This window comes from Dromiciops gliroides, chromosome 2 (assembly GCF_019393635.1).
Source record: "Dromiciops gliroides isolate mDroGli1 chromosome 2, mDroGli1.pri, whole genome shotgun sequence".
Lineage (NCBI taxonomy): Eukaryota > Metazoa > Chordata > Mammalia > Microbiotheria > Microbiotheriidae > Dromiciops > Dromiciops gliroides.
Genome location: NC_057862.1, coordinates 259,141,778 through 259,156,153, shown reverse-complemented (window position 1 = coordinate 259,156,153; position 14,376 = coordinate 259,141,778). Strand labels below are relative to the sequence as shown.

General features: G+C 39.5%; 1 protein-coding gene across 1 annotated transcript in view; it reads left to right on the top strand.

Moving 5' to 3' along the window:
* ZFYVE26 (zinc finger FYVE-type containing 26) overlaps positions 1 to 14,376 on the top strand; it is an 83,679-nt gene that overhangs the window by 61,483 nt on the left and 7,820 nt on the right. Inside the window, exons 34-39 of the mRNA XM_043986386.1 lie at positions 3,231 to 3,440; positions 3,717 to 3,935; positions 4,219 to 4,416; positions 6,760 to 6,959; positions 7,437 to 7,578; positions 7,886 to 7,945. Coding sequence (XP_043842321.1) covers positions 3,231 to 3,440; positions 3,717 to 3,935; positions 4,219 to 4,416; positions 6,760 to 6,959; positions 7,437 to 7,578; positions 7,886 to 7,945 — 1,029 coding nt within the window. The remainder of the gene's footprint in view (positions 1 to 3,230; positions 3,441 to 3,716; positions 3,936 to 4,218; positions 4,417 to 6,759; positions 6,960 to 7,436; positions 7,579 to 7,885; positions 7,946 to 14,376) is intronic.

Genomic DNA, 14,376 nt, shown 5'->3' with positions numbered 1-14,376 from the left:
TCTGTTGAAACTAAGTTGGCTCATGATGTAACTTCAATATATGCTATTCCAGGTATAATTTCATGATTCCCATAATCAAAAATCGTCATATAAAAATCATTTCTATACCATAGACAAATTTGTAAATTCCCTCCCTTTGGCAAAGAATGTTTGTGATAGAAGAAGGGATCCCAGTTTCTCATAAAGTTAATTCATTATTTTATAATTTCACAGCATTAACAAGTTCTTTCATGGGGCTGATAAGATTTTAGGATCTTGCCCAAGCAGATGATCCCAAAAAACCTCTCAAATTTATAAAGAAGGAAATTTTACAAGGTCGCTTTCTTTTTTTTTTTCCTTTTCCCACAAAGTGAATATTATTCTTCCATTTTAAAATATTCCCAATAAAAACCTTGATAGGTTTTTAACATTATAACAGTAGCCTCTAATAACTTAATAATTTCAGAGTTTCCAGATCAAAAGGAGTTAGATTTTCCAGTGATACAGTTGCATCTTCCTCTTACTAGCATTTGTTATATAGTGGTTTCCCAAATTTCACAATCCAAGAAAATTTAGAAAAACAATAATAAAATACATAGTATCATTTATTTAAAACATGAAACAAAGCATATTGCCAGTCAGATGATATCAATTCAGTTGAATACATTTCAAAATTATAGAAAATCACTTCATTTTATCACTTTGGATATTCTATACTAATTGCATTCAAGACCAATATAGAGTAATTTTGATCTAATTATACTTTTAACAAAACATATACTTTCTTTAGGTTTTTTTTTTTGGTGGGGCAGTGAGGGTTAAGTGACTTATCCAGGGTCACAAGTAAGTGTCAAGTGTCAGAGGCTGGATTTGAACTCGGGTCCTCCTGAATCCAGGACTGGTGCTTTATCCACTGTGCCACCTAGCTGCCCAAAACATACTTTCAAAACATATTGCCTTGATTGTAAATATTAAGTATCTTTTCAATTAAGGCCTAATTTACTTAAAAAGGGTCAAAGATCACAATTTTACTAACAGGAGAAAACATTTCATTTAAAATGAGATAAATCACATCTGGATCCATAGTTACAAATGGTATCATACAGAATCTCAGTTTTCCCAAGGGCCATTTTACTTCTTAGGGATGGCTACTTCCAGTTAGTCTACTGCCAAAGATTTAAAATGACAGACCCTTCTTCTAGGGTTCATGAAGATTTTATAGTCTTCACATAACAAATAAAATATACCTTTCCAATGGTCCTTCAAGGACCATTTGGCGCTCAGTCCTCTAATAATTCCATTCTATTACTTGTTACTAAATTTTTGGAAGCCTAAAGAAGAACCACAGTGTTTCTCATTGATATCAAAAACCTCCCTCAAACTTCTCTTGCCAAAACTCCAAACCTTTGACTTGCAAACCCTTTGTTCATAGTCAGTGCAAACAGACTACTCCAACTTTATTTAACTTACCAAGTTTTTTACACAATTTTTTATTGCACAGTACAAATTAATTGCAATGCTGTTCCCTTCTTGGGTTCTTAAGAGTTTTCAAATGCACAGTCCATTCTTATTTCTTTTAGGTGACTTTACTTCTAGTTTACCTAAACAGTTATGTTCATTATATCCTTCTCAGAAGAAAATACAGTGGTAACACAAAACATGTTCCCAAATTAAATTTTAATTACTTTTAAGTTGCTTCCTGATTTAAATAAATTTCTCTTTTTCGTGGTCAAAAAAAATTTACCAATAGGCAATTCTTAAGTACCAGATAAATTTAAACTACAGACTCATTTTTTTCTTTCACTTTGGAACTTCACTTTCAAATGAGCTTTTAGTTCCCTTTTTTCCCCCTCTCTCTCTAATCAGTGAAGTAACCTTCTTTCCTTGCACTGAAATAATAAATCTGTCATTCTCTAGGGAAAGAGCAATAAATTGTCTAGGTGATTGTTTCCATGTAACTTTGACAGTTTTATTCTTTTTTTTCCCTTAAAACAATTTCCACAGAGTAGTACCCTCAGATTCAACATTCAAACCACAATTTTGAAATTCAGAGAAGAAAACTTATATTTCAGTCACAAATTTAGTCTCTAATTAGTTTACAATGCCACAAATTTCTGCAGACTGGGAGAAGATTTCTTTCCTTCTTATCTGTATTGTCTCTTTTCAGCCTCACCAACTTGGCCAGAGTTAGAAATGCAGAAAAAGACTTTCTTTGAAAGTCCCACAGAAAAGTTTTTATTCTTTACATCCTTTTTCTTTTAGCTGATTAGACCACAGAAAAGTCAGTTGAATTTTACCAAGATACAAAGCACAATAATAGCAACATATATGAAATACAAACACTTAAACTGAAACAAAGACAAAACAACACATAGAAGCACTTGCTGATGATGTCTTTTCCAGTTAATTCAGAGAAAACAATTTTTAACACAGAACCAAACCAAACCACCAGTTTAATCAGAACTAAGGTGGCGTGGAGGGAGATTTCCATTTGTGAATCAGAGCAACGTGGCCAACACCTTACCAAGTTCTCCTCACCAACATAAAGTCTTTCACAAGCAGAGGAGTATTCCCAAGTTGTAACTCCTGGAATTCCATTAGTGTGTCTGGGAATTCCATTATCTGCTACCGTTTACTGTGTGTAAAATTGTCAGTGCCTCAGCAAACCAGAATCAGAACCCCCAAACTAGAACCCAAACCCAGTACCGTAAATTTGGGAACCAACAAGAGTGTATTAAGTTTGCCAGCAAGGGAGCCCCGCCCACACAGGCAGAGACTCTCCAGAGGAACTAAAGGACTATGGTTATATTGGTTTTGATTTAGGCAGAAGGTGAACTGGGTATGGGTTACCTTAGGATTGTACAAGGCCTCTTGCTGGGCTAGCAATAGGAAAGGTTTCTCTTCAGGTTAGCTGTACCAGGTAACCCCACCCTATTTCAGCAGTAAGGTTGTTTATCAGGCAGGGTTGGGGCAAGTGTTGCCATATAATCAGTATCAGGAGCAAGATAGTGGGACTGCAGACAAAATGGAGTTGCTTTAGCTTTCTCGGCTACCCATATCACTTAGATGAATAATTTTTTTTTTTTTTTTTGGTGAGGCAATTGGTGTTAAGTGACTTGCCTAGGGTCACACAGCTAGTAAGTGTTAAGTGTCTGAGGCCGGATTTGAACTCAGGTCCTCCTGACTCCAGGGCCAATGCTCTATCCACTGCGCCACCTAGCTGCCCCTAGATGAATAATTTTTTCTTCCAGGTATCTACAAAAACTGGACTGGATCCCACTGGTGCATGGCATGCCTGGGGTATGGCCTGCCTCAAAGCCGGGAACCTGACAGCAGCACGTGAGAAGTTCAGTCGATGTCTCAAGCCACCCCTTGACCTCAATCAGTTAACTCATGGTTCAAGTCTGGTACAGGATGTAATTGAGTACCTGGAGTCCACAGTGAAGCCTATCCTGTCAGTGGTAAGAGAACAGCAAGCAGAATGTTTGGTTCACAGAAGGAGACATCATTGTGATATCATAGATCGGGGGTCACCTTGACTTTTAGCTCTCTCCCTAATCACATGTTTAATTATGCATGTGTCTTATTCCCCTATTAAATTATAAATTCCTATGGACAAAGTGCAAGTCTCATCTAAACTTTGTATCTCTCCTAGTGACTACTACACAGTAGGTGCTAAGTAAATATTATGTATTAAAGAAAATGCTTTTCCTACTTTTTCCTTCTCTTCCTCATAGCAGGATGATGATTATTTTGCCACTCTGAAGGAGCTAGAAGCCACTCTTCGAACCAAGAGCCTCTCTCTAGAAGTGATTCCAGAGGGAAAGTCCATGCACAACACCTACTACCAGGAGTGCCTCTTCTACTTACATCACTACAGCACCAACCTGGCCATCATCAGCTTCTACATGAGACACAACTGCATGAGAGAAGCCCTACAACATCTCCAGAAGAAGGTGAGTGACCCAGCGACAAGAGGCTGCTTCTCACTTCATCCAGCTCAAACCATCCAGCTCTGAGGTTGGGGCTTGGAAAGCTTCTCTTTGGGCTACAAATTCCCTCTCGCATAGATTGATAGTAATGAAATTTTCTCCCTAATGCAATGGTAATTCTGCTAACACACAAGTCTTAATTGGTTTCCCAAGGCCCAAGAAAACTACACAAGGGGACTTAAAGGAGAAGTGGGACACGTACGCATTACCACAGGCTGCTCTGATGTCTTCCTTTCCCCTTCTGTAGGAGAGTCCCCCAGAAGTCTTTATTGAAGGCATCTTCCAACCAAGCTACACAAGTGGTAAGCTACACATTTTGGAAAATATGCTAGAAGACATTGATTCGACTTTGGAGAGCTGGGGAAAGTACTTGATTGCTGCCTGCCATCACTTACAGAAGAAAAATTACTACCACCTTCTCTACGAGCTGCAACAATTCATGAAGGTAACAATAGCCCCACCCATTGTTGTTGCTGTAACATTGAAGCTTTGTGAGTTTGACTGAGCTGAGTCTTCACAAGCTTAGGAAACAAGACCCCACAATTTGGTTCCTGAGTATGACATTAAGTGACTTTGGAGTCAAGTTTGGTGCTCTGTGGCTTCCGTAAACACTTTCCAAATTTCATTCTTAAATGGGTAACAGTTCAGTAATGGGTAAGTCTTAATCTTATTAAGGACCCTCCTCTTTACTTACTTTTTATTCTCCTTGATGATTTTTATCAGGCACCTTGACTCACAAACATTATAAGCATGAAATAGTTGATAAAAAGAATTATAGGCATGCTTAAGAAATTATGGGAGAATAATAATAAAAAAATTAGATTTGTCCTATGGATCATGCCTACCTAGGTTCAAATTTGAAGGTTGAAGAAAACAATAAGAATGGAATTATTGAACTACAAACTAGGAAAAACCAAATAATCAAAAACATATATATAACTCATATGGCCCAAGCCCTACTTTTAAAAGCACATCTTCACTCTGAATGAAAGCAAAAGTCAGTCTACTATAGGTTATTTGACCCAATTTAGCTAATAAAGAGATAACTTAGAAAAGCTATTGATTTGGTTTTTTTGATTTATATCTATATAAATACTGATAACAGGGCTTCATGGACCTGGGCCTGATATGAATGATCACCACTACCATTTCCAAATCCCTGATTTCTCTAACCTACCATCTGTGGAAATTTATTTTGATTTGGGGACCCTACCTTTGGGCTGAGATTAGATTAGAAAGCCTTGGGCCCTCAAGGTTTTTTCTGTGTGAGGGGCTAGTGCCCCTCCCCCTCCGCTTCAGCTGAGCCAAAAAGCCCTGAGGACTGAGACTCCAGGTCAGACAGTTGGGGGTAAAAGCCCCAGCTCCTTCTGCCCTGAGCGGATCTCTCTGAGAGATCCCGGGCTCATCCAGGCCGGCCTCTGGTGTAGCCGTGCAGAGGTCCCTGGGCGCACAGAAGGAGGCATGGGCCCCTGGAGCCCTGGGTGTGGTACGCACGGGACTCTCGAGCGTCCCCCTCCCCACAGCTGCAGCCCTAGTGTGGCTGGCAGATTAACTTGGTGTGTATGGGGGTGTAGAGAGCCCGGGATTTGAGGGGTGAGAAGGAACACATATAAAGGAAGAATGCCGAAGGACCAGGAGCAAGGGAAAGGCCGGAAGGTTAAGAGGTTGGAGAGGAATGGACAGAAAGGGGCTACAAGGACACTAAGGAGACTGAGGCTACATAAAGAGAGGGGGAGACGGTACAGGAGGGAGAAGGCGAAGTTGGAGAAAGAGAGGGGTGGACTGATGGAGCAGACAGACAGAACAGGAGGCGGCGGAGAGCACGGAAGCGGTCAGCACAGGGTACAGGTTGGAGAAAGCAAGGAGGCCAGGGGGACGCTGGAGCACTAGGAGAATGCTAGAAGAAGGTCCATTGGTACACAGGAGGAGGCTAAAAACGTTCCAGGTGCAGCAGGAGGAAAGAGACGTGCTGGAACGCAGTCAGGTTGTACATTTTATTTCCCTGTATTCTTAATTTTAAATTGTATCTCATAAATAAACCCTCTGCTGTTAAAATGGAAGAGGCTTCTTAATCTTTTGCTTATCAATTTGGGAGCAGTGTGGAGAAATTTTTAAATGGCCCCTACTAAGTTAATAGTAGTCAGATAGCCAGTGAGTCAAAAGGCCACAGATTAGTCCTCCTGTGGTAAAATATGAAAGTTTTTAACAGTCGGTTAGGATAACTGAAAGACGCCAGTTTTTCAAGGACCACCCTTTTGGGGAGGAGATGAACAGTCCGCCTGCTGCGCATGTCAGACTGCCTGCCGGGTACAGTCTGCCTGCTGCGCATGTCAGACTGCCTGCCGGGTACAGTCCGCCTGCTGCGCATGTCAGACTGCCTGCCGGGGTTTTTTTTTGACTTCCGGGGTGGAGAGAAGGGGAGTAGCCTTTTTTTTTGCCGGCTTGGCGGGACGCCGGGCGGCGCGGCTCAGACGGTCTGACTCACTCCAAAGGTGGCCTAAATCGGTTTGGTGAGTTTTTATAAGGAATATAGACTAAGCCTAGATTTAAGACGATTTGTACTGTATTTCTGTTTTCCTATCCTTCTAATCAACAACACCTTATATACAATAAAGGCTCTATCTAGAAAACCAGAAGCTTCTTCCATTTACTAGTCTGGGAGATGAGTTAAGGGAAGGGTTAAGTAGGGGAGATTTATGATCTAATATCCAATTTTAAATCTCACACTCCCAAATTAGGCCCAGCAAGTTATTTAAAATATTCTTACACATTTCTTCTCTGTCCCCAGGACCAAGTCCGTGCTGCCATGACCTGCATCAGATTCTTTTGTCACAAGGCAAAGACATATGCAGAGTTGGGAGAAAAACTTACATGGCTACTTAAAGCTAAGGATCACCTTAAGATCTACCTACAGGAGGTATCTCGGAGCACAGGAAAGAAGAAAATCACTTTTTTCCGGAAAAAGATGAATGCAGCTGATGTGTCAAGGTAGTATCAAAATCTAGGAAAACTTCAGTCTGGGGCAGGAACATGGGAACTAACTAGATTTCAGTGTTTGTTACTTCAAGAAAGCCATGAAAAATATTGGCAGCTTCTCCCCCATTTCCAGATATTTGGGGAGAAGTGCTAGCAGTAGTTCTCAATGTAGAAAGGCTCAGATGGTAATTCCTATCCCAGAGACTGGAGAAACTGCAGAGAGCAATTGGAAGAACACGAATTCTCCGACTCTAAAGGGTATCTCCACCCCCCCCCACCCCCCAACATTAGAGTTCCCGTTGAATGTTGTGGGAACTGTTTTTGTAGCCTCTCAGAAGAATGTACAAACAGATATCTTTTACTTTAAGAGTCAAATCCTGTGCCCTTTCTACCTTTGCACTGATTCTGCTTCATTTTCCAACCCCAGTTACATCACTCCAAAGAAAACAGATGGAGATTAACTACTGCTTATATATTGCATAATTTCAGGCACATGAATACAGTGGCCCTGCAACTAGAAGTTACCAGGTTTCTACATCGTTGTGAGACCGCTGGGACCTCCCAAATTACAGCTCTGCCCCTGCCAACCCTGTTTGGAAACAATCACATGAAAATGGACGTGGCCTGTAAAGTATGTGCTTATTTTTATATCCTATGCCTGACAATAAATCATTCACACACCATAAAGGGCATAGACTTAAAGATGGAAGGGATCTTACATAGGGCATCTTGTCCAGCCTGTTCATCCTCTGTGTGAGGAAACTGACAACCAGGAGGAAAAGTGACTTGTTCAGGGTCATGCAACTTGTTACTGATAAAGCTGAGATCTGAATTCAGGTCCTCTCACTCCAAATTCAGCACCCTTTTCGTTGATCTATGCTGATATGCTTGAACAACTGGCACTTCCAGCCATGTCACTGATTTCTTTCTCCTTCCAGGTAATGCTAGGAGGGAAGAATGTAGAAGATGGTTTTGGGATAGCATTTCGTGTCCTACAGGTATGGCTTGGATTATAATGGGGTTGTGCCAAGGGGCATAGTACCTAAACCCAATCCAGCTAGAGTCAAAGACTCTCTAAATTGTAGGGAACCTCAAAAGTCATCTCCTCCATTCCATGCCTGAACAGGAATCCTTTCTACAATATGTCTGACAAATGTTCAACACCAGACACTTGAAGACTGTCAGTGAAGGGAAACCTGCCTTTTGTCCTCAAGCCTACCACAGCATCCTCTCACTCCACCCTCTTAGCTAAGAATCTCACATTGTATTTCACTGAAAAAATTGAAACCATTTGCCAAGAGCTTTCTCTTCTCCCCTCCTCTTCATCTCACATCACTCAGAAATCCTCCACCATTTCCTTCTTTAGTCTAGTCTTAAAGAATTGGCGCTTCTTCTTGTCAAGAAAAACCCCTCTATATGCACCCTTGATGTCATCTCTTCCCAACCTCTCCAGAAAAATGTTCCTGCTATCCTCCCTCCCTCCCTCTTTACTCTCTTCCTACTGTTTCCCTGTTGCTTAAAAACATACACATGTTTTCCCTAACCATAAAAGACCCTTACTTATACTAACCATTCCCTGCAGATATCATCCTATATCACTCTTTTCATGACTAACCTACTTGGGAAAAGTATTTACACTATACTATACTTCTCCTTTGACTCTCTTTTAAATGCTTTGCAGTCTGGCTTTTGGCCTTATTCAAATAAAAATGTCCTCTCCAAAATTACTGATTATCATTTAACTTCCAAATCTAATAGCTGTTTCTTGATCCTGACCCTGCTTGGCTTCTTTGTATCATATGAAACTCAGTCACTTCCTTCTGGAAACCCCCTTTCCCCTCCAGGTTTTTGTGATCTTACTTTCTACTTCTATATATCTAATTATTCCTTCTTAATCTCCTTTGTTAGTTCTTCATCATATTATGCCCACTAACCATGGGTGTCTTCAGTAGTGTCTCTTGGGACCCTCATCAGCTCAATGGGTTCAACAACATTCCATATGGATGATTTCTATATCTGTATCTCCAGTCCTAGTCTCTCTACCAAGCTTCCGTCTCATATTTCCACCTTCTTTTTGGACATCTCGAACAATATCCCATGGGTTAACCCAAAATGTCCAAAGCAGAACTTGTTCTTTTCCCCCAAACCTTCTCCTCTTCCAAACTTCCCTATCACTTTTGAGGATACCAACATCCTTCCAGTTACTCAGGCTCACAAGTTCAGTGTCATCCTTGACTCCTCACTGTGTCAAGATAATAGAATGTGGTAGATGAGGGGATTTAGCAGATACTCAGGGGCCCACCTGGAAATTGATCTAAACTGATTGAATTGGGTGAGAGTGACTGACTGCTGACTCGCTTGTAAGCACATCTGGCTGGTACTTGAGAGGGTATTGTTCTCAGAAGCTAAAAACTTTGAACTTTACATCTAGACCACCTTCGGGTCCAGTGAACCAATGAATTTGAATGATGCTAGCCAATCAGCTTGAAGTACATGAAGGAGGAAGTGAACGCTGGTGGAAGAGTTCTCTTTTGGTATGAGACATCGGCGTGTTGGCAGAAGACTTCAGAAGTGGGAGGTTTAGGAAGGCCAGGATTTCTGTGCTATAAGAAATCTGTTCTCGATCTTTCTCTTTCTTTACTATCTTATATCTTTTAATAAACCCTTAAAAACCTAAACTCATTTATCAATTTTAAATTTTAAACTCATTTATCAATTTTAGCCAGTTTTCCCCCAAAACTGGGGGGGGACAGATTAGAACCCACATTTGGAATTTTAAATTACACATCACTCTAACTCCATGCCAAATACTGTCATTTTTACCATCACAATATCTTTTTTATACATCCCTTTCTCTCCACTAACATAGCCACTCACCTAGTTTAGAACCTCATCACTACATCTCTCCTAGACTACTGCAATATGCTTCTAACTTGTCTCCATGCCTCAAGCTTCCCCCCAATCTAGTACATCCTCCACTTATCTGCCAAGGTGATCTTTTACCATGGGTAGGTCTGACCTTATCAATTCCTTGCCCAAGAAGTCCCAGTAGCTCTCTTCCAGATTTAAATGTAAACTCATTTGTTTGGCATTTTAAGTCCATTATAATCTCCTTATACCTTATTCCCCTCCTTTTATTCTGCAGTCCAGCTAGACTGACCTACTGGTCCTCTCTCTCTCATCTCTGCCTTCACTTTTGCCATCCCTCCTCCCAGGAGTGCTTGCCTTCCTCACTTCTCTGCCTCTTGATTTCTCTGATTTCCCTCAAGACTCAGCTCAAACCCCACTTTCTAGAGGAGACCTTTCCTGACCCCCTTACCCCCCCACCACACACACACAGCTCATGCATTCCTCTTTAGATTGCCTTGCATCTACTCTGTCTATATCTTGTGTGTCCCTAGATATTGTCTTTCCCATTGGAATATAGGCTCCTTGAGGTTAAAGACTTCTTTTTTGCTTTTCTTTTTATCTCTAGATAGGTTAGCACAGTTCCTGGCACATTATTAGGACTTAATCAGTGCTTGTTGGCTGATCGTTGCCTGACCATTACCCAAAGCAGAACGTTCTATTCTGACCAGCTCTCACTGTGAAGGAAATTTTTCTTAACTCAATTCTAAATCTACCTCTGTGCTACTTCTATTCATTATTCTTAGTTCCACCCTCTGTGCAAGATAGCTTTAGCTAGGTGTCAGCTAGGTGGCGCCATAGTGCACAGAGCTCCAGGCCTGAAGTCAGGAAGATTCATCTTCCTGAGTTCAAATCCAGTCTTAGACACTTACTAGCTATGTGATCCTGTTTCCTCATCTGTAAAACAAGCTAGAGAAGGAAATGGCGAACCACTCCAGTATCTTTGCCAAGAAAACCCCAAATGGATTCATGAAGAGTCATACATAACTGAAAAAAATGACTGAACAATTCTCCCTCCAGATGAAATAATCCCCAATTTCTGCAACCGGTCTTCCTATGGCATGGACTCCCTTCTAGTTGCTCTTTTCTGGGTATGTCCTCTCTTGTCAGTGGCCATCCTCAAAACATGACTGGATGCCTAGAACTCAGAGCAGTATTCCAAGTGCAGTCTAACCAGAGCATGATTAATAACAGCAACAATAACATAATAGAAGAGCTCGCATCTCTGTGGCATGTTTAGGTTTGCAAAGCACTTTACATAGGGGATTTCATTTGATTCTCACAACAATCCCTTGAGGTAGATGCTGTTATTATTCCTGTACTACAGATGAGGAAACTCAACCTGAGAGGTAGAGAATAAGTGGCTTGCCCAGCTTCACAAAACTTTAGCTGTATTCCTCCCCTCAACATAGGCTGAGATCACATGAGCTTTTTTATCTTCTCCTGATTTTGCATCTCACAAAAAACCTCAGATCTTTTTCACATGGACTATTGCCTAGGCACACCTCCCCTATCCTATACTTGTGGAATTGATTCTGTAAGCTTATGCCTAGTATTTTACATTTATCTCTATTAAATTTCATCTTCTTATATTCTTCCTATCATTATAACCTCTAAAGATCTCTTTGGATCCCTACTGCCATCCGTCATGTTAAATATCCCCCTCAGCGTTGTGTCAACTACAAATTTGATTAAGCATGTCATTTATGTCTTCATCCAATGTAGAGTTAAGAATGGATCTCTAGGGACAGCTAGGTGGTGCAGTGGATAAAGCACCGGCCCTAGAGTCAGGAGTACCTGAGTTCAAATCCGGCCTCAGACACTTGACACTTACTATCTGTGTGACCCTGGGCAAGTCACTTAACCCTCCATTGCCCTGCCAAAAAAAAAAAAAAAAAAAAAGAATGGATCTCTAATTGTGGAGCATTTGCACATAACCTGTTAGACTCAGTGTTGGTTGGTTTTGCAGAATTGCGCTTTTTTCCTCTTTTTTATTCTTTGTTATGAAGGATGACTTGCTGAGTAGGAGAGAAGAGAGAAAGAGAGAGATTCAGAAATGAACTTGAGACATAAAATAAAATATCAATAATTTTTTATCTTTTATCTTAATATTTTATTTTATTCAATTACATGTAAAAATAGTTTCAATCATTTTTTTTACAATTTTGAATTCCAAATTCTCTCCTGTTCTCCTTTCCCCAGTCATTGAGAAGGCAAACAGTTTGATAAATTATACATGGGTAGTCATATAAAATATATTTCCATAGTAGTCATGTTATAAAAGAAAACACAAACCAAAAAAAAAGACCCAAGAAAAATAAAAAAAAATTTTTAAACAGTATGCTTAAATTTGTAGCCAGATTCCATCAGTTCTTTCTGTGGGTGTAGAAAGCATTTTTCACAATAGGTCCTTCAGAATTGCCTTGGATCTTTGTATTTCTGAGAATATAGCTAAGTCATTCACAGTTGATCATTGTAGTACAGTATTTCTGCTATTATGTACAATATTCTGGTTCTGCTCACTGCATTTTACATCAATTCATGTAAGTCTTTCCAGGTTTTTCTGAAATCATCCTGCTTGTCTTTTTTTTTTTTTTTTTGTGGGGCAATGAGGGTTAAGTGATTTGCCCGGAGTCACACAGCTAGTAAGTGTCTAAGACCGGATTTGAACTCAGGTCCTCCTGAATGGAGGGCCAGTGCTTTATCCACTGCGCCACCTAGCTGCCCTCTGCTTGTATTTTTTTTTTATAGCACAATATTCCATCACAATCTTATACCACAACTTGTTCAACCATTCCCCAGCTGATGGGCATCCCTTCAACTTCCAATTCTTTGCCACCACGAAAAGAGCTGCTATGAATATTTTTGTGCATATAAATCATTTTTTTAAAAATCTCTTTGGTATATAGACCCAGTAGTGGTATTGCTGGGTCAAAGGGTATGAATAGTTTTATAGCCCTTTCCTTTGGGCATAGTTCCAGATTGCTTTCCAGAATTGTTGAATTAATTTGCACTCTACCAACAGTGCATTAGTGTCCCAATTTTCCCACATCCCCTCCAATATTTTGTCATTTTCCTTTTCTGTCATATTTGCCAATCTGATAGCTAAGGTGTTACCTCAGAGTTGTTTTAATTTGCATTTCTTTAATCAATAGTGATTTAAAGTATTTTTTCATATGACTGTAGATGGCCTTGATTTCTTCATGTGAAAACTGCCTATTCATATTCATTGACCACTTATCACTTGGGGAATGACTCATATTCTTATAAATGTGAGAAATGAAGCCTTTATTAGAGAAACATTCTGTAAAAAAAATTTCCCCAGTTTTCTCCCTTCCTTCTAATCTTGACTGTATTGGTTTTGTTTGTGCAAAAATTTTTTAATTTGATGTGATCAAAATAATCCATTTACATCATGAAATGTTCCCTGTGTCTTGTTTGGATATAAATTCTTCCCTTATCCATAAATCTGACAGGTAAACTATTCCACACTCCCCTAATTTGTTTATGGTATCCTCTTTTATGTTTATTTCATTTATCCATTTTTACCTTATCTTGGTATACAGTGTGAGGTCTAAACCTGGTTTCTGTGAAACTGCTTTCCAATTTTCCTAGCAGTTTTTGTCAGATAATAAGCTCTTGTTCCAAAAGTTTGGATCTTTGCATTTATCAAACATGAGGTAACTATGGTCACTTACTACTGCGCATTGTTTACCTAATCTATTCCACTGATCCACCACTATATTTCTTAGCCAGTACCAGATTGTTCAAATAATTACTGTTTTATAATACAATTTGAGATCTGGTATGGCTAGATCACCTTCCTCCACATTTTTCTCCATTAATTCCCTTGATTTCTTGACCTATTGTTCTTCCAAATGAATTTTGTTACTATTTTTTCTAGCTCTATAAAATATTTTTTGGTAGTTTGGTATGTCACTAAATAAGTATAGTAACTTAAAACTGCCATTTTTATTATATTGACTTGGCCAACCCATGAGGAGTTAGTATTTTTCCAATTGTTTATATCTGACTTTATATATGTGAAAGTGTTTTATAATTGTACTCATATAGTTTCTTGGTTTGTCTTGGGAGGTAGACGCTCAAATATTATCTATAGTTATTATAAATGGAATTTCTCTTTCTATCTGTTGCTGCTGGACTTTGGTGGTGATATATAGAAATGCTGATGATTTGTGTGTGCCATTTATTTCATATTCTGGGACTTTGCTAATGGTGTTAATTATTTCCTAGTTTTTTAGTTGATTCTCTGGGATTCACCAAGTATACCGTCATATCATCTGCAAAGAATATTAGTTTTGTTTCCTTGTCATCTAGTCTAATTCCTTCAACATCTTCTTCTCTTATTGCTATAGCTAGCCTTTCTAGTACAATATTGAATAATAAATGATAAATTTTTTTAACAATAGAACCCTGGGGCACTTAAGAACACCCACCAGTTTGATATGAACCCATTAATGATTATTCTTTAGGTCCAGTCATTCAACCAATTCAGTGTACA